The 24848-nt window shown below is 39.0% G+C and overlaps 1 protein-coding gene across 5 annotated transcripts in view; it reads left to right on the forward strand.

Moving 5' to 3' along the window:
• The window catches only part of LOC122557312 (STAG2 cohesin complex component b), a 164017-nt gene that overhangs the window by 88326 nt on the left and 50843 nt on the right, over positions 1–24848 (forward strand). For all 5 annotated transcript variants that reach the window (XM_043704887.2, XM_043704886.2, XM_043704885.2 and 2 more), the window contains 9 exons: positions 73–277; positions 1892–2043; positions 7074–7147; positions 7262–7385; positions 7699–7797; positions 10414–10493; positions 14832–14939; positions 20787–20901; positions 21917–22034. In XM_043704887.2, the coding sequence (XP_043560822.1) occupies positions 73–277; positions 1892–2043; positions 7074–7147; positions 7262–7385; positions 7699–7797; positions 10414–10493; positions 14832–14939; positions 20787–20901; positions 21917–22034 (1075 nt within the window). The remainder of the gene's footprint in view (positions 1–72; positions 278–1891; positions 2044–7073; positions 7148–7261; positions 7386–7698; positions 7798–10413; positions 10494–14831; positions 14940–20786; positions 20902–21916; positions 22035–24848) is intronic.

A 24848-nucleotide genomic window follows, 5' to 3' on the forward strand; every position in this document is an offset into this window, starting at 1 on the left:
CTGCACCAAGTTACCTTTGAACAATCTGTCTTGTTTTGCTAACCACATTTAATAAACTTTCTTATACTCCAGGACAGTGGTGATTACCCGCTTACAATGCCTGGTCCACAGTGGAAGAAATTCAAGTCTAGTTTCTGCGAATTCATCTCTGTGCTTGTCAGGCAGTGTCAGTACAGTATCATATATGATGAATATATGATGGACACTGTTATTTCACTGTTAACTGGGTTATCAGACTCCCAGGTTAGAGCATTCAGACACACCAGCACATTGGCAGGTGAGATATCCGCTTTAAAATACTGAAGTTGTTTCCTTCAAGTTATATATTGCTTTTACATTTTCCATTTTCTCTCTGCCGTTAAACTCATATGTTGGTCAGGAATCCTTATTTTGTAATCCTCTGAACTAATTATTTTTCAGTTAAGGATATTTTCAGACATGCTTTCCTTACCCTCTAAGATCTTTTACTAATCATCTCACAACCAAAATCAAAATATTAATGTAACCCTTGAATTCATGTTGGCGAATAGGTTCACATCATCTTTACAGATGCTACCAGGTTTTTGATAAACTTTTCTCATTATCTTTGCACTTATTATTCTGCGTCTCCATTTGTTTCAGCCCTTTGGAAAAAAACTTCACATGGCCTGAACAGATGTGAACTGACGCAAAAGCCAAGTTATTTTCTTCCAAAGATGCAAACTCAGTCTATCAGCAAGTTTGTTTGGCTCCTTTGGAGGGGGGGAAATAAACTTGGCTTTTAAATCTGTTCAGGCGAAGCAAGATTTTTTTTTCCCTAAGATGAGAATTCAGTGTGTCTGCAAGGTTTGTTTAGTTCATTTTTGTGAAGATCTTTTGTGTCTCAGTATTTTTTGTTTTCGGATGCGTGGATAAAGGATACCTAAACCTGTATTTGATTACATTTTATCTGTGTGTAGATCTTTAATATTAAAGAGTTGAATTTCTGCACTGTAACTTTTAAGTTTTCAGTTTCTACAATACATTTCTTTTCCTTTTGTGTATGAAAATGAATAGTTTATTTCTCAAAATATTTGACTCACGGCTTGTGTAACTAAGGGTGCAATTGTGTTTGTTTTTTGTTGAGATGTCAGTGACTTGATTGAGTGCCTTTTTCCTCATGAGAGAGAAAAAACACTTTTGGGTCACAGTCCTGTGAATTGTTTAAACTAATTTAAATTTGCTATTGGGTATTAGATTTTCTCTGACAGTAATATGAAAAGTGAGCTCTTAATATTGAGAAACAAAATATAATGAAGGTGAGTTATATGAATGAATCTGGCAATTTTTTAAACATGCTAGTAGCTAATAAATTAGAAATTTTGATTAATCCTAAGGAGTAGTCAATTTAAATGCAGAAGACTTTGGTCAACTTTGTATTTCACTTTGATGTTAAGTTCTTTGCTCTTAACTCATTCTTTCCTAAATCTCAAAGCTACACACGAGGTTTCTTTTGATATTTTTGCTCCTTTTTATAAACCAAGCCTTTTGAAACTCCAACTGATAACATCTCTCTAGTATATTTCTTTCACTACTGATAATTCTTGTCCCATGTTTACTTTCATTTCGGTTTCTTAACCTTGAGTCAATAAAATCAAGTGATTTACATACTCTACAGCCTAGTAGTCTAAAAATAGCACATAATTCTTCTGATGAGTTAGCACATGACTAAAGTGGTTCTCTCAGTTCTGAGGATTTTACTGTTGAAGTCACAACTCTTTTCCTTTTTTAAAAAAAAGACAAAAACAAAGCTATTTAACTAACTTACTGTAGATTTTTTTTAGAAGAAAGCAAGCTCTATTTTAGTTGCAAATAAGTGAATTATTCCATATTTGTATATGTAATTAAACTGTCCAACCATTTCTTTTTATAGCTATGAAGCTGATGACAGCCCTAGTAAATGTGGCGTTAAATTTAAGTATTAACATGGACAACACTCAGCGGCAATATGAAACTGAAAGGAATAAAATAATTGGCAAAAGAGCCAATGACAGGTTGGAGCTCCTATTACAGAAAAGAAAAGAGGTTAGTGAAATATCAATGTACCAACATGACTACCTGCTTGTTGCAATTGAAAGAAAGTAACTAAATTTGTCAGATTTCCTTCAGCCTTTTTTCATTTTCTGTAATTTTGTGTTGTGTGGATTGTGTTTTTAATAAGTTGATCATCAAGGTGCTGAAGTGAATGTTTGTTCAAAGGCTGTGTAATAACCAGAAAAATCTGTTGGTAAACAGCCATAAATAATTAAACCATACAATATAAAATGTGGTTAATTCAATTAGTTATTATTTGAATTCATATTATTTAAATATGAAGCAAAGGAAAAAATACATTTAACAATTGGTTTCATTTGGAAATTGCGTAAAGATTAGTTTGTTCTACATTTATAATCACTTTTTACTCAATTTCATTGCACGATGGTTATTATTTCAGTGGTTTGCATTTATGTTTACTGTGTCAAATGACATTGTTTTATTGAACTGCAATAAATATTTGATGAATTATGTTTTAATTCTCCTGTCAGAGGTGTTCTTGCATGATTAGAGTTTCTATTGGATTCAGAAATAAATTTTAAAAGTCTTGTTGCACAAAAGCTTTTAAAACCTAGTGGAATCTTTTGTAGTGTAATAAAGTGGATGCACACATTTATTTCGAGAAATGGGGCTGTGGCTGCATTGATACATGTATGTGGAAAGTTTTGCAGCTGCACCTCAGCAGTCTCCAATGTAAGAAGGAGCTGCTAACAAACATAGACAGGTGCAGTACTAAACTCAGTTTTTGTAGAATTACTCTAGCCTTGCAAACAGTGCCCCAGCCAATGTATCCATTTATTTTCAGAGGTAGCAACACAAGGCACGTTAGCCCCCTTTATGTTTTGCCCAAATTACTATTTTAATTGACACACTGACAAGCTTTAAAGTTTTAAGGGGCAACATAGTGAAATGTGTTGTTCATCAAATGAAGTGTTGACTCCACTCTGCTAATCCAGTGTAAGTACTCATAACTTGCATGCTTTATAATTGTGGTTAGAGCAAAGTGTTCAGGTAGGCTTTATCTTTTCCAAATATTTATTCTTGTACACTAAATCTGTTTAAAATACCTAATATGAAAAAATCACGTTAAAGTGGGTAAACTGTAACTTACAAGGAATGCAGTAGAAGCAGAACTTTCAATTTACGAAGTTACCTAATCATATATTTTAGTCTGTGAATGCCTTGTGATGGGAAGAAGAAACTTCTAACATGAGATTACGTTTCTTTTTAATGTTGTACTTAGCCTGTCTTGCAGTTGCTTTTGTACCTATGAATGTTTTTCTTTGTTGGGGCATGGAGCTAAATCTCACCTTTATTTGCTGCGCTAGTATTTGTACACCAGATCTGGAGGTTCACTGGAATGAAACCTGGACTGCATGGGTTAATTCATGGGGGAGGAGATCACACAAATGGGGTTGAATTTAGAAGTCATGGAGTGATTTGAATAAAGACATTTGACAAGGTACCCCTCAAATGATTAGGTTATCAGATAAGAGCCCATGGTATTGGGAATAGTGTATTGGCATGGATAGCAAATTAGCTAATGGGTAGGAAATACTAAGTGTGGATAAAACTTTTTTTTTCTCAGGTCGGTGACCAGTAGGGTTCCGTAGGGGTCAGTGCTGGGACCACAACGGAGTCAATATATATTATCGATTTAGAGTAAGGAAGTAGAAATGCTGTAGCCAAGTTGGAAGATGCCACAAAAATATGAAAATTCAGTTTGAGAGAGAGATGAACACAGATTTATGAGGGATGTTGATAGGTTAAGTAAGTGAGCAAAAGGTTGGCAAATGGAGTAAAGTGTGGGAAAATGCAAAAAGAACTAGACTTTTCAGGAGTAAAATTCAGAGAAGCTTCTACATGCTGGATGGTAGAATTTTGGGCTTCTCCTCTTCAAATGAAAGTTCATGCTATGTTAACTGTCAATTTTGAGATGTATGAATTCCTGTTAACTAAATGTATTGATGGATGTGGGTAAACGTAGGTACACAGAGCATGGGCTGGAAATGTGTTGCTGGAAAAGCGCAGCAGGTCAGGCAGCATCCAGGGAACAGGAGAATCGACGTTTCGGGCATAAGCCCTTCTTCAGGAATGGGGAAAGTTTGTCCAGCAGGCTAAGATAAAAGGTAGGAAGGAGGGACTTGGGGGAGGGGCGTCGGAAATGTGATAGGTGGAAAGAGGTAAAGGTGAGGGTGATAGGTCAGACTGGGGTGGGGGCGGAGAGGTCGGGAAGAAGATCTCAGGTTAGGAAGGCAGTGCTGAATTTGATGGATTTGACTGAGACAGGGTGGGGGGAGGGGAAATGAGGAAACTGGTGAAATCTGAGTTCATCCCTTGTGGTTGGAGGGTTCCTAGCCGGAAGATGAGGCGTTCTTCCTCCAACCGTCGTTTTGTTGTGGTCTGACGATGGAGGAGTCCAAAGACCTGCATATCCTTGGTGGAGTGGGAGGGGGAATTGAAATGTTGAGCTACAGGGTGGTTGGGTTGGTTGGCCCGGGTGTCCCAGAGGTGTTCTCTGAAACGCTCCGCAAGTAGCCGGCCTGTCTCCCCAATATAGAGGAGGCCACATCGGGTGCAGAGGATGCAATAGATGATATGTGTGGAGGTGCAGGTAAATCTGTGGCGGATATGGAAGTTTCCTTTGGGGCCTTGGAGGGAGGTGAGGGGGGAGGTGTGGGCGCAAGTCTTGCACCTCCTGCGGTTGCAGGGGAAGGTGCCGGGAGTGGAGGTTGGGTTGGTGGGGGGTGTGGATCTGACGAGGGAGTCAGGGAGGGAGTGGTCTTTACGGAATGCTGATAGGGGAGGGGAGGGAAATATATCCTTGGTGGTGGGGTCCGTTTGGAGGTAGCGGAAATGACGGCGGATGATGCGCTGTACATGGAGATTGGTGGGGTGGTAGGTGAGGACCAGTGGGGTTCTGTCCTGGTGGCGGTTGGAGGGGCGGGGTTCAAGGGCGGAGGAGCGGGAAGTGGAAGAGATGCGGTGGAGGGCATCGTCGACCACGTCGGGGGGGAAATTGCGGTCCTTGAAGAAGGAGGCCATCTGGGTTGTGCGTTTTTGGAACTGGTCCTCCTGGGAGCAGATGCGGCGGAGTCGAAGGAATTGGGAGAATGGGATGGCGTTTTTACAGGGGGCAGGATGGGAGGAGGTGTAGTCCAGGTAGCTGTGGGAGTCGGTCGGTTTATAGTAGATGTCCGTGTTGATTCGGTCGCCTGAGATGGAAATAGAAAGGTTGAGGAAGGGGAGGGAGGAATCTGAGACTGTCCAGGTGAATTTGAGGTCAGGGTGGAAGGTGTTGGTGAAGTGGATGAACTGTTCAACTTCCTCGTGGGAGCACGAGGCGGCGCCGATACAGTCATCGATGTAGCGGAGGAAAAGGTGGGGGGTGGGGCCAGTGTAGTTGCGGAAGATGGATTGTTCCACATATCCTACGAAGAGGCAGGCATAGCTGGGGCCCATGCGGGTGCCCATGGCTACTCCTTTCGTTTCGAGGAAGTGGGAGGATTGGAAGGAGAAGTTGTTCAGGGTGAGGACCAGTTCAGTCAGTCGAAGGAGGGTGTCTGTGGAAGGGTACTGGTCGGTACGGCGGGAAAGAAAGAAGCGGAGGGCTTTGAGTCCTTCGTGATGGGGAATGGAGGTGTACAGGGACTGGATGTCCATGGTGAAAATAAGGCGTTGGGGACCGGGGAAGCGAAAATCATGGAGCAGGTGGAGGGCATGGGTGGTGTCCCGAACGTAGGTGGGGAGTTCTTGGACTAAGGGGGACAGGACCGTGTCGAGGTATGCAGAGATGAGTTCGGTGGGGCAGGAGCAGGCGGAGACAATGGGTCGGCCGGGGCAGTCAGGTTTGTGGATTTTGGGCAGGAGGTAGAAGCGGGAGGTGCGGAGTTGTGGGACTATGAGGTTGGAGGCGGTGGATGGGAGATCACCCGAGGTGATGAGGTTATGGACGGTCTGGGAGATGATGGTTTGGTGGTGGGGGTGGGGTCCTGGTCAAGGGGGCAGTAGGAGGAGGTATCTGCGAGCTGGCGTTTGGCCTCAGCGGTGTAGAGGTCGGTGCGCCAAACTACTACCGCGCCTCCCTTGTCTGCTGGTTTGATAGTGAGGTTGGGGTTGCAACGGAGTGAGTGGAGGGCTGCGCGTTCCGAGGGTGAGGGGTTGGAGTGGATGAGTGGGGTGGGGGAGTTCAGGTGGCGGTTAATATCGCGGCGGCAGTTGGCTATGAAGAGGTCGAGGGCAGGTACACAGAGCATGGTCAGAGATAAGCGATGACTTAATTCAATGATGGAATTTGCTAAAGTCTATTCTACTTCCTATGTTCCTTTGGTTCTGTTCATTTGCACTCCTCTTATCAATGCAATTTGCCCAAAATTGGTAAACACAGCACGAAAGATTTGAAATTTTAAGTTAAGGCCAACTTGTGTTTCTGTAATTTTTTTATTGCAATAATTAGTTCTTGAAACTGCACTGCATACAAACTGTCATGATCCTTGATCTAATCAGTCATTTAGAGGACTTTTTGTTAATTATACTCTGGATACCAGAAAGCACATTTCAAAAGCTTGTAAAGATTTTTAAAACCAATTTCCTTTACTATCATACTCCAATGTAACTTTAGTCATTTTTACTTGGTTAAAATCGGATTCCTCATTGGTTGTAAATTGGACGTCATTGTTGTTTATTGTGGGGGAGAAAACCCTTTATATTCAGCTGTATTATTTGATCTGCACCAAGTCACTACTCTTAATTATATCAAGTAACTTCTATTAAGCAACCAATCTTAGTTAAATTTCATTCTGAAGTACCGTCTAGTTCTGTCAGTTCATGACAAATTTTGTCAATGTACAAATTGGTTTGAGCAGAAACTTAAGGGAAATGAAACACTAGCCAAAATTGCAGAATTTTGCGTATTACTTTGCCTTGGATTTAGTGCTGAAAGCAGTGAATCAACCCTGAGGGGTGTAAGTTAATTCAGAATTAATCTGGAACTTAGTTCATTTTATCCTTTCCCTTCACAGCTTCAAGAAAATCAGGATGAAATTGAAAATATGATGAATGCCATTTTTAAGGGGGTGTTTGTACATCGATATCGGTAAGAGCTTCAGGGTGTCTTGCACTTTTGCATGGCTTGAATTATAGCAAGAGAAATTCTGCCTTTTGTATAAAATAATTGAATCATGATTGTTCTGTTTTGTTTCTCCAACAGTGATGCAATCTCTGAGATTAGAGCTGTCTGCATCGAAGAGATTGGGGTATGGATGAAAATGTACAGTGATGCCTTCTTAAATGACAGTTATTTGAAATACGTGGGGTGGACCATGCATGATAAGGTAATGTAAACCTATTTTATAAATGTTTGTTGTACAGTTATGTATTAAACAATGGAACTTGTTTGTTTTTTTTGTGTAAAGTATTTTGCACATTTTGTGGAACAACAAGTGTATTTATGCACCAAATATTACCAGTTTCAAGATTCATTTCCAGAATGCTGCATTCTGTGGGATGTCAGTGGGAGTGGTATGCATTATTTATTAAAAAATTCATATTGATTTTCCTGGTGTGTTGAAGAAAGGTCTACCCATCTATACTAATTCCCCAGTCAATTTTTCAGTTGCATACTTAGTAATGTGTTTTGTTTTTCAGCAAGGGGAAGTGAGGCTAAAATGTTTAACAGCCTTGCAAGGTCTCTATTACAACAGAGAACTCATCCCTAAACTTGAACTTTTTACAAGTCGTTTCAAGGTTAGTTTATTTTAAATTGCGTACTACTGGACTTTTACGTTTAATTTTATAAATTGTATCTTGTGACTGTTGGTGTGTATAAAATATTTTCTATTGATGTGCATGCCCAATCTACAAAACCTCAATTTGTGTTTTTACACTTCCTCACATTTCTGTTAATGTTTTTCCTCGTTATAAATCCTTACCTTTTATTATGGTTATAATTATACTACAGCCAATGGTGATGCTTAATTCAGTACATCTGTTACACATCTCCCAGCTCCCCACCCTGCGCTTCAAAGAATATCCTGAAAATCCTAAATGAAACTGAAGTTTTAGCAAAACTCGATCCTCAAAAAAAAACATATTTAGTAACATTATTCTGAAATACGCACATTGTTCTTCTGACCTCTGTACTGCGTGCTGTAAGAAGTCAGTTTCTCATGATTCTTCAAGACCATGCTGTTTCCCTTACAGGAAAGCTATTACTTCAATGCCAATCCTGATATCATTGACAAATTCCATCACTTTCTCTTCTATTCCACTATGTCCAGTTCATTCCCCAGTAAGCCAGCAAGCCAGTTTTATCAAATTTAAGGTTCCCTCCATTGTCAAAGTCACAGTGTGGTTTGGTTGAGGTTCATACATAGTTGCTGCTTCCAATCAGTTCTGTTCCCACTTATCCCCTCTGGGATTGTCTTTCTCCCACTAATCTGCTCTACTTCACCGATCAGCTTGTATCCAGAGCTTGGAATAAGGTAGGTAGTAGAAATTCAATATATAGATGTCAAAGTATTTACTTAACAAGATCAATTGTATCATGTCCTCATTCAAAAATGTCTAAAGATAAACCCAGGATCGACATAGCAGTCAGTTTAATTTCAGTGGGAGGAAAGCCAATAGAAATTTTATGAGCAAAATTAGAAGTCAGTCTAAAAAAAGGTTAATCAAGAAAAACCAAAATCAACTTGTTCAAACCAAACGTTTAAAAAAATTGATTGTCTTCCAAACGGTACTTGATAAAGTGCCACCTATCTTTGCCAGCAGTTTTGATTTCCATGGATGAAAAGAGTTAACGACAACATGAAGATAAAGTTGGCTGAGTGTTAGAAAGCAGAATGGTGGTAAACTGTTGTTTTTCAGATTGCACAATGTGGTTTCCCAGGGGTCTGAACTTGAGCCACTGCTTTTCTTGATTGGTGACAATGACTTGGACTTGGGAGTATCATGCACAATTTCAAGTACTTGTAAATGACAGAAAGCCTAGCAGAGTGTTAATTGGGAAGAGGACAATGATAGATTTCAGAAGGACCAAGACAGATTGGTGAAATATGTGGATAAATTACACACAGATTAAGTTTTAAAATAGAGCAATGTGCAAGGATTCATTTTGGTAGAAAGAATGGGAGCGAACAATATAAAACAAAGACTACAATTTGTGCAGGAATAGGGAGACCTGGGGTTATGTGCAAATTGTTGAAGTGGGAGGATAGGTTGAGAAGTTGTTTGAAGAGATATATTGAACCTGTACACAAACAAGGAAGTTAGGATGAACCTTAATCAAACTTCAATTGGAGTATTATCAGGAAAGATTTGAAGTCTTTGGAAAAGATGCAGTGAAACTTTACAGTACAGGTAGTTCTTTTATAACACGACGGTTGCGTTCTTATGCAACCCTGCATTACAGAAAAATTGCACTTTAGAAACAATGCTCAAAGTATTGGTGATGTAATCGCGTTATAGCCAATACACATTTTAAAAGTTCACATTTGAGAAACTCTCCAATTTGTCAATTGTGTTACAGCGAATTCATGTTATCGAAGCACGCATTATAGCAGAATGATCTGTACTAATTTCAAGAGTGGGGCACTTCAGTTGATTGGAGATGCTTTACTGAGGTTTGGTAGAAGTGTTCAAAAGCATGGAGGATCTAAGCATAGTAAATGGAAAAGCTAATGACTTTGAGGAAAGGAACATGAACAAGAAGATGTAAAGTGATTGGTAAAAGAGACAATGGTGACATGAGAAAATATTTTAAAGCAGTTGATGTTTAGGATCTGAAAAGCACTGCTTGAATTGGTGATGGAGGCATATTCAGTTGTGGTTGGATAAGCACCTGAAAATAAAAACAAATTGCAGGTTTGTGGTAGAGGATAAGGGTGTAGAGTGGTGTCTTGAAGGACCAAGAGGTGATGTCCTGTACTGTAACCAGTCTCTGATTCTGATTTCACAAGGAAAACACACCCCTTAACAATCTGAAAATCGTGAAAGGCCATGTAATTAGTTTGGAATTTCACACATTTGATTTCCACAAATCATTGTTCTAAATTATAAAAATTCTCCTGTTCGCTGTGAATCATGTGATAAAAGATAAGAATACTTCCTTTAAAAAAAAACTTGTAGTGTTGATGGTGTGACATTCCACTGTCATGAGAAGATGCCAGTCTGCAATGACTAGTTGATGTCTATGAAGATATGGTAAATAATTGGAGCATTTATACAGCAGTCTCAAGTTATCTGTCATTATAGACTACCTGACCTTTGTGTCAGAGGTTGGTATTGAAAACTTGTTTATTGATAAAAATGGAGCAGTAAAAGCTTTCAGAGTTTACTATATGAATGAACTTTTATTTTTAGGATAGAATTGTTTCCATGACTCTGGATAAAGAATATGAAGTTGCTGTGCAAGCAATAAAACTTCTGACTCTTGTTCTGCAGTAAGTAGAAGTTGTTATACTTGATTCTTTGTTCTTGTGGCCCTTCAGAATCTTTTATAATAAGTGGGTGTTTATATTATTGTGCTATCATATGAGATGCATCTTTCACTTTTGAGTATGTTGGATTTAGGCCATTTCAGAATCTATTCAGTCAGATAACAAACTGAACCTTTGCTACCAGCAACAATGTATTCAGTCCTGAAGATACATTTCCTGCACCCCTAGGAAATAACCCTTATTTCTTGTCAAGGTCATTCTGTCAGTCTGACCAGAACGTTTAAATTACGTCTGTCTGCTTCTGTACAAATGATCACTTTTTTTAGTCCTTATAGTTCTAGGGTCAGTTCCAGTTGTGTACGCAAGTTGACTTAAAAGCCCATTCAATTTTTGATTTCGTTACTAAGCTTTGCCCTGTAAACAGAATCAATGCCAAATTTCAAAAACCTTTTCTGATCTTTTAGAAATTGGACTAATTAATATTTTTAAATACCTGAAGTTTGTTCCTCCCCCATCTTCAGCCTGTATTTTCAGACCAATTCTCAGAGTTTGTTGCAACTTCCTTTCTCACTAGTACAAAATGAGTAGCCACAGTATTAATACATTTCCTCCTATTTCTTGAACTGCATCCAGGCACTTGATCCAATGCACAATCCTGGCACTGCTTCCCATGACACAAACCATACACACACACATACTCAGTCTTTCTCTGATATCTGAAACAGCTCTGCTTTCTCAGTCTTGGTACTGCTCATGTCAAACTGCTCCCAGGTTCCCACATTGAAAATCATCTTCACTTCTGAATGCTTGAACTGTGCTTTTTAATAGACAGTTACACATATAAGATCCTATAACCTAATATTCTGCATTCATAGAAACTATTTGTATGATGTTTGTATAAACTACATGTATATAAAATTGCGTAGTATAGACTTGTCATTTGACTAAACTCATCTGAGCTGGTGTCTATATTTGACACGAATCTCCTTGCATCTCATCTCAACTTTGTGATACACTTGTCATTTTGTTTTCAGTGTTACACTTATGTAGTTTCCCTTTTAAATGACAGAAGCATTTGCCTAGATCCTCCATTGCCTTTGGTAGAGAGTTCCACATTCAAACTGCTCTTTGAGCCAGTGACAGTTTTATGTTTGTAATCTTTAATTTTGGATCCTCTCATAAGTGGGAACATGCTCTCCACGTCTCTCCTAGTATTTAGGTAATATATGCATGCATTACAACAATAATTCATTCCTATCTAGTGCAAGAGCCAAACAGAAAAGGTGGCTCTACTGTCGTCTAGTATACAAATTAGAGATAGTGGTACATCCAGAGAGTAGAAATTGAAAATTGCCAGAAAAAGCAATAAGACTGAGGCTTGAGAGAAATTTAGAATTCAGGAAAAGATGACAAAAAGATTGATTAAGATGGGTAAATAGAGAATGAGAGTAAACTTGCTGCATATGTAAAAACTAACAAAAAGCTTCTATTAATATGAAAAGAGAAAAAGATTAGTGAAAATAAATGTTAGGTCCCTTACAACCCAAAATGGGAAAAATTGAAATAGGGATCAAAGAAATAGCAGAAGAATTGAAAACAGATTTTAATTTGTCTTCACTAAAAAGAACACAGATAATTCCCCAGGAATGTTTGGGAACCGGGGGTCAAGTGAGAGGGTGAATTTGAAGAAAATTGATAAGAGTTTTAAACAAAAAGTGTGCTGGAAAAATCCATGAAGTTAAAGGCTAACTAATCCATAGGGCCTAATAATTTGCATCCCTTAGTATTAAGGAAGTAAATCCTGAAGTATGAGATATATTGATGGTCATCATCCAAAATTCTGTAGACTCTGCTGTGCTTTTTAAAGATTGGAAGGTTATAAATATAATAGGAGAAAGTGAGGACTGCAGATGCTGGAGATCAGAGCTGAAAATGTGTTGCTGGAAAAGCGCAGCAGGTCAGGTAGCATCCAAGGAACAGAAGAATCAACGTTTTGGGCCCGAAACGTCGATTCTCCTGTTCCTTGGATGCTGCCTGACCTGATGCGCTTTTCCAGCAACACATTTTCAGCTATAAATATAATAGCACAATTCAAAAAAGGAGGTTGAGGAAAAAGTGATTTACAGATTAGGCTAACGTCAGTAATGGGGAAATTGCTGGAGTCTGTTGTTTGTTTAAAAAAAAACTTAATAGAACACTTGGAAAGTAGTAATGGGATCAGACAAAGTTAGCCATGAGTTTATAAAAGGGGAATCATGCTTAACTAATCTGCTGGAAGTTATTGAGGGCATCCCCACTAGAATAGGGAATGACAAATCAATGGTTGTGGGGGAATTTGGATTTCAAGAAAGATTTTGGTAACTTCCCACATAAGAGAATTGAGGGCAAAATTGAAGTGCATTAGTCAAGGATAAATGTAGTGTAATGGGGAATGTATTGGGTGAGGTACTCTTCAGAGGGTCGGTGTGGACTTGTTGGGCCGAAGGGTCTGTTTCCACACTAGGAATTCTGTGATTCAAATGGTTGTGGGTAATATACTGACTTGATTTCGAATGCACATAGAGAACTGAATGAGGAAAACAAATTCATTATTTCCAAGTTTGCTGATGACACAAAACTAAGTGTCATTGTGAGTATGATGCAAAACAGCTTCAGGGTGATCAAGACAGTGATTGTGAGGGCTAGAACATAGCAAATGCAGTATAATGTGGATAACTTGAAGCTGTACACATCAGTGTGAAAAACTGGGAAGGAGGATGTTATTTAAATTGGGGATGTATTAGAAAATGTGGACGTACAAAGTGACATGAGTGATCTTGTACTGCAATCAATGAAATAAACAGGCTGGTGCAGCAAAAAATTGAGGAGGTAAATGATATGTTGGTCAAAATTCTAAGAGGTTTTGCATTCAAAATTATGGATGATTCTCTTCAATTAGGTAGAGTTTTGGTGAGACTGTACTTGGATTTTGTGTGCAATTTTGGTTTGTCTACTTTAGAGAGGATGTTCTTACCATAGAGTGGATTTCTCCAAAGGTTCACTAGATTGACACTGAAGATGGTAGGGCTCTCATAGAAGAAGTTGGTTTGACTGGGCCTGAATTCACCAGAGTTTAGAAAAATGAATGGGGTTCTGATTTAAATGAAATCATAGCAGGACTAGACATAGTCGATGCAGGGAGGATGTTCCTGATTGGGGAGTTAAGAGTCAGGGTCATAGTTTCAGGATTGAGGGTAGGGCAATGATGAGGAAATGTTTCTTCACTTAGAGGGTGCTCTTACTTCGGAGTTCACTAACGCAGAAGGCTGTGGAGGCCAAAACACTGAGCATCTTCAAGAAAGATACTGATACTTTTTTTTGTCTCAAGGGCAAAAGGGATGTGGAGAGAAAGCTGGGATATGGTGTTGAGATGGAGCATCAGCTATGATCAGATTGAATGGCAAAAGAGGTTTAAAGGACCTAAAAGACCATACATTTTGCTCCCAGTTTTGGTATATGTAACCCATTTGTACTTTTAAAGATCTATATCAGGTCAGCTCTAATCTGCAACCTGCATAACAAATATAAATCTTGTCCTCCTAACTTTTACAGACTTACCTCTCTTATATGTACAGATTTTAGAATAAAATGTTATTGTGAACACCGGCGAATCCAAAAAATACATCACAATGACAATACATTTAACTTCACCCAAAGTTTTAAACTCTCTCATTATTCCGTAGTTAAAAATATAATTTGGTTCATCACGTGCACCTTAGCTCAGTTGTAGTGTTTTCATCTTTGAATTTTAAGGCTGTATATTTAAGCCTGTCTGCAGAAATTGGAGAACATCTGTGCTCATACTTCCTACTGTACTGTTAATTCTGTCATCTTTTGAATGAGACTTGATGCTGAAACCTAGCTCCTTAGATGCACATTAAAATAAAAGTGCAGTGTTCTTATGGCTGCTTTATTTACCAACAATGAAATAATGATTATACTTGAAATTTTCAATGTCTGAAACAGTTGTTTTGGAGGATCATGTTGTTAATTCAATATATCCTACTTGCACATTATATATAAAATAGCACATTCTTTGACTAATTGAGCAATTCTACCTCATTGTGCACTTTGAAATTTTAATTTAAGCAGTTCAGTTTAATTCAATGAACCATGTGCTAAACCATTTCTAATTTTACCAAATACAGCAATAAGATATATCAGATACCTAGTTTTGGCAATAATTGTGCTGTTGTCAATGCCACTTTTCTGACTGCAAAGTTGAAATTAAAATTCAAGGTATTTATCAAACTGCGCAGCCTCTGAATTAAGTTATTTTTGCTCTTGCATTTCCTATTATAGGGGTAGTGATGACGTCCTTACCTCTGAGGACTGTGAAAACGTCTACCATTTGGTTTACTCTGCTCATCGACCAGTCGCTGTAGCAGCTGGAGAATTTCTTTACAAAAAGTAAGGAGCAAAATCAAATTAGAAGTGTGTCTAAGGGGAAATTACTTTTCAATTTCTTGTCACGTTCTGCTTTCCTGTCAGGTCTGTTAGTATTGTATAATAAAGTTGTAGTAATGAGCTACCACTTCAACTAAATCTTGTTCCAGTGTAAATAAAACTTGAACACATGCCAATATCACTTAATAGAAATCTGTGCAGTGTGCATATTTCTGTTTTACAGTCTGTATGGTTTAAGGTTGATCGCTGGTAATTTTACATAGGAGCTATTAGAACTGAGCATTTTAATTCGGAAATTTAGTCCTCCTTCAGTTTTATAATGAATTTTCACAAGACTTTGCAGAACAGAGGGACCTTGACTACAAGCTCAGCAATGATGTTACTCATGAATTACATTGCTGAAATTCTGCTGCTACGACTGGCATTCTTAATATTGGGAACCTTAATCCAAGAGTACTTTGAACCTGAGACTGTTAATTTGTGTTACTGGTAAGAAAACGTTTGCATAGGCATTTTAAGAACTCCGATGCTGCACTTCCTCCAAATTACAAGTTGTTCTTCAGCTTCATTGTTCAAACATTTCTCCTACGTTGGCCTGATTCTACAAAGGTTTGGTGCTTTCTGTAATTGTTTCAAACTGCAAAGCTTTAAGGGGTGCAGTGTGGCATGTGCTGAAGGACTATTTTGCTGTCTGACGAATATGTAACTTGGGAGCACAAATCAGCCATTCAGTCCTTCATGCCTGTTCTGCCATTCAATAAAATTACAGCTGATTTATTTGTGTTCAGAATTCCATATCTCTCTCCACTGTTGATGTCATTAGTCTCATCATACAGTGTGTGTTCCTGGATGAACTGTGCAAGTTGCATTTTCTTATGTTGATGGTGGATGAAAGTACGTACATTTCAGTACAAAATATGCTGATTTTGCACATCAACTTGCTGAAAAGATTGTTTTTGCACAAATTTTTAAACTGACTGCTTACGATACTGCCTCCGTTGTGACAGCAATCAAGCAATGTTATTAACAGTGACCTTGCTTTCCAGAAGATGGTGATGTTTACATCAGATAGAGCTTCTGTTATGCCATTTCAGAAGCCAATTTTTGTACATTGGGAGTCAGATCTTAGCCAGTCCCAATAAGGTTGGCAGATTTCTTTCCCTAAATGGTGTGATATGTTGTTTTGAACAATCGACAGTGGTTTCATGGTCATTAAGCTTTGAAATTCAATGTTTTGAAAAATTATAATTCTACTGTCTGCCTTGACTTCTGAGCAGTACTTTGAATATCACCATGGGCAGCACGGTGGCACAGTGGTTAGCACTGCTGCCTCACAGCGCCAGAGACCCGGGTTCAATTCCCGCCTCAGGCGACTGACTGTGTGGAGTTTGCACATTCTCCCCGTGTCTGCGTGGGTTTCCTCCGGGTGCTCCGGTTTCCTCCCACAGTCCAAAGATGTGTAGGTCAGGTGAATTGGCCATGCTAAATTGCCCATAGTGTTAGGTAAGGGGTAAATGTAGGGGTATGGGTGGGTTGCGCTTCGGCGGGTCGGTGTGGACTTGTTGGGCCGAAGGGCCTGTTTCCACACTAAGTAATCTAATCTAATCTAATCTAATCTAATCTAATCTGTAAGTAATCTAATCTAATCTAATCTAAACCATGCCATCACCACCACCTCAGCAGTAGAAATTAAGATGTCTTGCTTAATTAAGAATGTGAGATGAAGAGACATTGGGATGTTTCAATGAATTGAGTGTGAAAGTATATGAACTAGGATCAATGGTAAGCAATTCAGCCCCTCAAGCCTTTTCCACCATGTTATACAATCATGGTGGATCTAATCTTGATCTCAACTCCACTTTCCTACCCAGTCTCCATAACTCATAGAACCATTAATTAAAATTCTGTCTATCTCTTCAAATTTAATCAGTGTCTCAGCAGCTATCATACTGTAAGTGGTGAATTCTAAAGATTCAAGACCTTTTGAGAAAGTAATTTCTCTTCATGTCTGTTTTATATCTGCTACCTATTCTAAAACTATGATCTCTCATTTTAGGTTGCTCCACATGAGGAAACATCTTTTCCTTGTCTACATTGTCAATCCTTTTTAGCATCTATGTACCGCTCATTCTGCCTCCTTCAGACAAGCCCCATATCTCTCGAATAATCTCAGCACCTTCTGTGAAATGCCTCCAATTCAACTATATTCCTGCTCCAGAAAGGAGACCGAAATTGGATGCGATACTCCGTGTGGTCTCACTACTGCCTTGTACAGTTGCAGCAATATTTCCCTACTTTTATACTCTACTCATTTCGCAATAAATACCAAAATTCCATTTGTCATAGAGATGTACAGCACGAAACAGACCGTCCGGTCCAACCCATCCATGCCGACCAGATATCCCAACCCAATCTAGTCCCACCTGCCAGCACCCGGCCCATATCCCTCCAAACCTTTCCAATTCTTATACCCATCCAAATGCCTCTTAAATGTTGCAATTGTACCAGCCTCCACCATTTCCTCTGGCAGCTCATTCCATACATGTACCACCCTCTGCGTGAAAAAGTTGCCCCTTAGGTCTCTCATATCTTTCCCCTCTCACCCTTAAACCTATGCCCTCTAGTTCTGGACTCCCCGACTCCAAGGAAAAGACTTTGCCTATTTATCCTATCCATGCCCCTCAAATTTTGTAAACCTCTATAAGGTCACCTCTGTTCCTCTCATTTTCTCCCAATTCATACATGAGGATCATGCAGATCCTACTGCACTGAAGCACCCTGAAGTTTCTCTTCATTTCGATAAGCCTGTCTTCTATTCCTCCAAGCAAAATAGATAACCTTGCACTTACCCAGGTTAAACGTCATCTTCCAAGTTTTGGCCCTTTCACCTAACTCTCTATTTCATAATTCTTCATTGCAACTTAGTGTTATCTGCAAATTTGTCTATAGTACTTTCTATCCAAGTCATTTTATAGATTGTAAATAGTTGGGGACCAAGGACTGAACTCTGTTTTTGGGATCTCACTAGTTATACCTCGCCAAACAAAAAAGATTCATTTATGCCGGTTGTTGTCTGTTGGTTAGCCAGTCCTCTATCCAAGCTAATAAATTACTTGGAACCTCGTGCTCTTGGCTTGTATATTAACCTTTTGTATGGTACCTTACCAAATGTCTTCAGGGGCTCCATCTATACTATGTCCATGGGATGCTTATTATCCATTTGCTTGTTATATTTTTAAAGACCTCTAGCAAATGAGTTAAATATGATTTACCCTTTCTACAATCCATCAGAGTCAGTATGATTTGATTTTGATTTTCTAAATGTCCCATTTTACTTGGCGTTGGCTTCTAACAATTTCCCAATAACATGTTAAGTTAAATGGTCTGTAGTTTCCCACTTTTTGCCTGCCTCCCTCCCTTTTTGAATAAGGGCATTGTTAAGCTTTTTTCCAATCCACTGAAATGTTGCTTACATCCAGTGAATTTGGAATATAATCAATGGATCCACTATCTCTGCTGCTACTTCCTTATAAGACCTTAAGATTTGTCTGTCTTCAATTCCAACAATTTGCTCAGTATTTTTCCCTAGCGGTAGTGATTGTTCTGAGTTCCTCCCAAGTGACCTCTGCATTACCTGTAACTTGTGGGATGGTTCTCGTGTCCTCCACTGTGAAAACCGAGGCAAAATATTGATTTAGTTACATCACCAGTTTTGTGTTCTCCACTATTTACATCACAGTCTCATCCTCCAAGTGACTAATATTCACTTTACCTACTATTTTCTCTTTTATACTTGCTTTTGCTATCTATATTTCACCCTCATTTCATAATTTACCTTCAGTCTTTTTGGGACTTTTTAGTGACCCTTTGTTGATCTCTGCCACTGGCCTTTGCAATATGGTAAGCCTTAGTTTTTGTCTTTGTTCCCTTCAACTTCCTTGCTTAGCCATGGATGTTTTCTCCCAATCTTATAAACTTCCTTCCTTTCTGAAATACGTTTTAGTTGAGAGCAATTGAGGTATGTCATTAAAGATTTGCCACTGGTCCATCAACTGTCCTCCCTTTTAGTTTACCCCCCCCAGTCCAATTGGACCAGATCTGTCCTCATGCCGAGGTAAATACCTTCATTTCTCTCCAGAGCTCTAGTATTGAACCCAGATTCTCATCCTCCAACTGAAATTGAAATTCTAGCATGCTATCATCAATCTTCCCTGTAGGATCCTTTAGTTTGAGATAATTAATTAATTCCACCTCATTGCACAATACCAAATCCCGCTGGCTGTTTCCCTCAACTTTTGTTCCATCTTCATGTTTGATTTCACCTCTGTTGTTGGCTGTGGGGTCCGCAAAACGTGTCCAAGTAATGGTCAACTTAAGTGTTTTGGAAGTGCATTTATGCCTGCCAACCTCGGGCTAGCTTCTTCTGTCTCTGGTTGTATGGATACCATGTCCGGCAAGAAAGAAAGAAATGTGCTACTCAGTTCAGTGCAATCAGTTTGGCTGTTGCTTGTATTACATGTAATTCATCCAAGCTTTGAGATATGAGTGTAAGATTTGAAAGTATGCGAGAGTGAGGATAAGTTTGAGAGGTTGAGATGAAATTGCTGAATGTCCGACAAGAATTCTGACTTATCGTGATTTTTGACTGGTTTGTGGTGAGTGTGTTTTGATCAACGTTGATGTCATATCCCACTAGAAGTGCATTCATTGACTTGATCACTAGTATCCAGCCATTCTGGTTGCATTGCATCCAGGTTTGAGTTCTGACCTGAGCCTCCACAGCCATCAGTTTCCCTTGCCTTTTGAGTGTTTGATTTAGGGCTACCTTGCCCTCATTGGTGACAGGATATCGGGGTAGTGGCATAGTGGTAATGCCACAAAATAAGGAATTCAAAGTTCCAGGGATCTAAGCTTCAAATCCCACCATGGCATCTGGTGGAATTTAACGTCAGTTAATGCAATCGGGAAGGCTAGTCTCCATATAATAGTTGCTGAATGTTACATAAACACACCTGGTTTATTATTGACCTTTTGGAATGAAATTTGCTATCCTTAACTGATCTGGCCTACATATGATTCCAGATTCAGAGCAATGTGGTTGATTCTTAAATACCCCTGAAATGATTTCAAGAACAATTTGGTATGGCCGACAAATGCTGTCTTCACACAAACATTCACATCCTACAAAAAGTCTCTTTTCTGTCAAGGTTTCCCATGTGGTACCTGTAAGCCTTGAAGTCCACTCTCCCCATTCCTGCGCCTTTCAGCATTTCTTCCGAAGTGAGGTTCTTGAATGATTTCCTTCATCTGATCCAGCTACAGTGTTTAATTTTTAAGAGGTAGTATAAGCCTTGTCATATCTACATTGCACATGCCTGCTTAGCACGTTCTCTGTCCTCCAAAGCATGTGCATTTTTCCCATTGGAAACTTCATAGCGTGCCCATTGTACCCTTCATGCCACCCACCGAAAGAAATGAACGTTTTCTGTTGAAATGCTTTTCACATTACAAACTCATTATTTGAATTAATGAGTAAACATAGTTGAGTAAACATGAGTAAACCCTGGGAGAAGATCCACAGAGATTGAAGCATTTTGTTTTTGTAAAGTATTTTTGGATATAATTAACCTCTGTTTCAGATGTCTAATTGGTAATTTTGGAGTAATGTTTTAGATGTAATGACATAACTCTGAAGAATTTTAATTCTGCTGTTCCTCTATGATGAAGGATACTTGATGGCAAGAAGTTGGGAGATCTGGTCGAGTGCAACTAGGGATTGATGGAATTTAATTTGAAGCAAAATTCATCTTAAAAGTTTTTTTGATGTTGTAATATTGTTTTTTCTTTAAGACTTTTCAGTCAGAAAGACCCTGAATCTGATGAAGGGGCAGTAAAAAGAAAAGGAAGGCAAAGCCCAAATGCAAAGCTCATCAAAACACTGGTGTTTTTCTTCCTCGAGAGTGAGGTAAGCTGTTAATTATGCACATTACCACTAATTATGGTACATTAAGCAATAATACATTTCCTCAGTAATGGGTTTACTGATAGCATTCCACAATAATTAGGATTTTACCGATCTCTGTTCCTAAAATAATTTTTGTCATTTGTTGGGAACAATGTTCTTTGATCATTTATGAGATCCAATTCTTGTCTTGGATCTTCAATTTGGGAAAACAAAATTGTTAACCTTTGTTCAGTCTTTTACAGTAAATTGGATCATTATATTTGCTGCTCCCCAGTTGGTCAAACAAGTGCCAGCTAGGAATGTTACCTCTGATTTTCCTTTCATCTTCTTAAGGAGGGTGAAGACATAATCTCTCTCCCCTTCCAAACACTGCAATGGTAGCGTTTTTTCTTTTGATTGGTCATTGATATGAGTTTCTTGCAGTTTCACTTCGAGCATTGCATATTGCTGGGATCCTAAAAGACAGTGAACAAATTGCAGTTGGAGCAGCAGCAGATTTTGTTTAGATTGTTGAATCTGGGTGGTACAATAATTGGCACAGTGTGCTTTTATTTTGAATTATGTCCAACTGAGCCTAAATATTATAGATAAAAGCAAAAATACTGCACTGCTGCAATAACTCAGTAAGCCAGACAGTATCTGTGGAGAGAAAGAGTTGGCGTTTGATTTTGAAACAACCTTTCATCAGAATTATTTTGAATTTTTGTTGCTCATTTCATTCTGATATGCTGAAACTCTGATTCTGTCCATAGATACTGCTGGACTTCTGAGTGATTGCAACAATTTTAGTTATTCATGCGACATAGAATTTGCTTCAAACTTTCACTGCACAATTCAGAAAATGATTGCTTTTTAATACAAGTTAAATAAGGGAAGCAAGAAATAAATGTAGACTAATGTATGTTATCCAAGTTAATGCATTTGTTCACAAATCTTATGACTTTTTCCATGTTGAAATGATGTTGTGCTGAAATCTTTCAATTGATCTAAATAGTTCTTACTTTTCCATTGATAGCTGCATGAACATGCTGCTTATCTTGTGGATAGCATGTGGGATTGTGCAACCGATTTGCTCAAAGATTGGGAATGCATGGCTAGTCTCCTTTTGGATGAGCCACTAAATGGCGAGGAAGGTAAAGTATATTTAAACAACATTCTATGACACTTCATGCAAATATGTAAAAGCTTAGTATGCAAAATTTTGAAAGAATTACATAAAATCATAGAATCCTTATAATGTGGAAACAGGCCATTCAGCCTAACAAGTCCACACCAACCCTCTGAAGAGTAACCCACCCAGACCCATACCCCCCTTACTACTTCTGACTAAGGCATCATGGGCAATTCAGCATAGCCAATTCACCTAACCTGCACATCTTTGGATTGTGGAAGGAAACTGGAGCACCTGGAGGAAACCCACATAGACACTGGGAGAATGTGCACACTCAATACAGATAGTCGCCTGAGGTTGGAATCAGCCCTAGCACTGTGAGGTAGCAGTGCTGACCACTGAGCCTATGTGGGGGGACAAAGTGAATGCTGCTTCATTGTTCAAAACAGCTTATTGATGGTGAATGCAATCGCGTGTGCTATAATGAAAAAAATGATAAACTCTCTTGGTATATCAATACATCATGTAAAGGAATTTTGAATTATATTGACCTAGAAGGCTGTACTTAACTATGATGATTTCATGAAGGATAATGATGAAGCTGTCGCCTGTGACCTTGGAATTCCCTGGATTAGAGACCAAGACTAAACTTGATCTGGCTTTACCTCTGCTGATTATCAATCACTTGACTCCTGTTAGGGTCAACAGTTCATGTCTCCATCTGCCTAGGCAGTGTGTTACAATATGATTTCGCAGGTTGATTAAAAAAATTACTTGAGAGAAGTTGTTTTGCTGGTATATCCAAGCAGTTAGTTAATCAATTGCCATTTAGCAACCAAGCACACATCTAAAAGTTATGCACTTGGTTAAGATGCAGTAAAACCTCCCTCAACTATGAAATTTCATTTAATAAGTAAGACATGAATGACTGAGAGGAGAATTGGAAACAGTGGGGAGCCTAAATTATGGATTTGAATATCTTGGACCTCTACCGAAACTGTAACGTTATCACAAAATCCCTCCAGTCCAGAGGCAATTCATCCCATTGAGTCTGCACCAACCATCCGAAGAGCATCCCACCCCAGCTATCCCTGCATTTACCATAGCTAACTCACCTAGCCTGCACAACATTGGACACTATTGGGCAATCTAGTATGACAGTCCTCCTAGCCTGCACATCTTTGGACTGTTGAAGGAAACCGGACCACTCAGCGGAAACCCATGTAGAGGTTAGACAAACGTACAAATTCCACATATATGGTCTTTCAGCTGGAATTGAACCCAGGTCCCTGGCATTGAGAGGCAGCAGTGGTAACTACTGAGTCACCATGCTGCCCACTTATTGAGCAGATTAAAATTTTAGTTTGTATAATCATCTTGCTGAGGTGTTAGAATAATTGGGATGTTACATAATTGTTATACTCTCTGACGAGTCCACCAAATTTGCTATGATCCCAGACAAGATTGCTAAATTTGTGTTACAATCTGGTTAAGGACAAATAATTTCTTTTAAAGTTGACAAAATGTTGAGATCTGTGGTACTTAGGAGATATGTTTCCAAGATTCACAGTTTTGAACAACCAGAATAAACTTTAACTGTTCATTTTATTTTGCAGTCTCTTCACACTCAACATATACTGTATCATCTAAAATTAACTGAAGTAAATGTAAAAAGCTTTAACAGCAACTTTGATGGAACAGTAGTCCAGAATGATCCCACAGATTTCTTAGACTACCATATGGGTCATCAAATCTCATTAAAACTGCCTCATTCACAAAGGATATCAAATCTTAATTTCAGAAAGCAAGCCCCTGAAGTTTTTCAATCACTGCTCGATAACTTGGATCATTTTGCTGAGTGCTCACTTCCTTAAGTTAAAAATCACACAACATCAGGTTATAGTCCAACAGGTTTAATTGGAAGCACACTAGCTTTCGGAGCGTTGCTCCTTCAGGTGATAGTGGAGGGCTCAATCCTAACAGAATTTATAGCCAAAATTTGCAGTGTGATGTAACTGAAATAGCTTTGGTTTCACAAGTTACTTGAGCTTCTCACAAGCTTTAATTATTGATCCAGTTCAAGGCAGGAACAATTGAATCTGGACCTTGCAATATCCACAGCTTACTGGCTTACGCATTGCAAATGGATGCAAACAACTGGATTTTATCATCTAGCCCTGTTCCCATTCCAGATGAGATTAGCAAATTTGTGTTACTGTCTGGCTTGGACAAGTCTTTATTTGGTTATACACAGAACAGATTTGAGTTCCTGTGTACTGAGAGAATAGTGCAACAAGATTCATTGGTGGTGAACAAACAAGCTAAAATTTACTGTGCAAGGTTAGATCTGTGAAACAGTTTGCAATATGTTACAGCATGCTCTTGAATTCAGAATGTACGTGAGGTAAATATGCATAATTGATTTTACTCAAACATCTTGAGTACATCAAATAGCAAACATGGTCAAGATGGTTTGCTAGCTTTGCTCAGCTGCCACTAACACTGATTTTTTCTGAGCTCTGCGATTTATCATTTACACAAAGCGAATGCTCCTATTGGGCTACCTTCTCCTCTGCTCTCAGCTGCTCTGACCAGCCAGTTGCTCCCAGGAGTGCTACTGAGCCCCGACTGTCTGGATAGCTCCCGATGCTTCTGAACCTTAACCCCAACCTTTGATGATCTACTTTGAACTACAACTGCTCGGAGTCTGCTACAGTGGCTCTTTCCAATTCAGATTCTCTTTCCCCTGTTCCCACCCATTTATCTCCTCCTTGTAGGATTTCTATTCATGCCCTTCCTGATTTCCAGTCTCTCTCTCATGCTCGCATGACCCTGC

The sequence above is a fragment of the Chiloscyllium plagiosum genome, unplaced genomic scaffold (assembly GCF_037043375.1).
Source record: "Chiloscyllium plagiosum isolate Xiang-an unplaced genomic scaffold, Cpla_swu_hap1 HiC_scaffold_11, whole genome shotgun sequence".
In the NCBI taxonomy this organism is placed as follows: Eukaryota; Metazoa; Chordata; class Chondrichthyes; order Orectolobiformes; family Hemiscylliidae; genus Chiloscyllium; species Chiloscyllium plagiosum.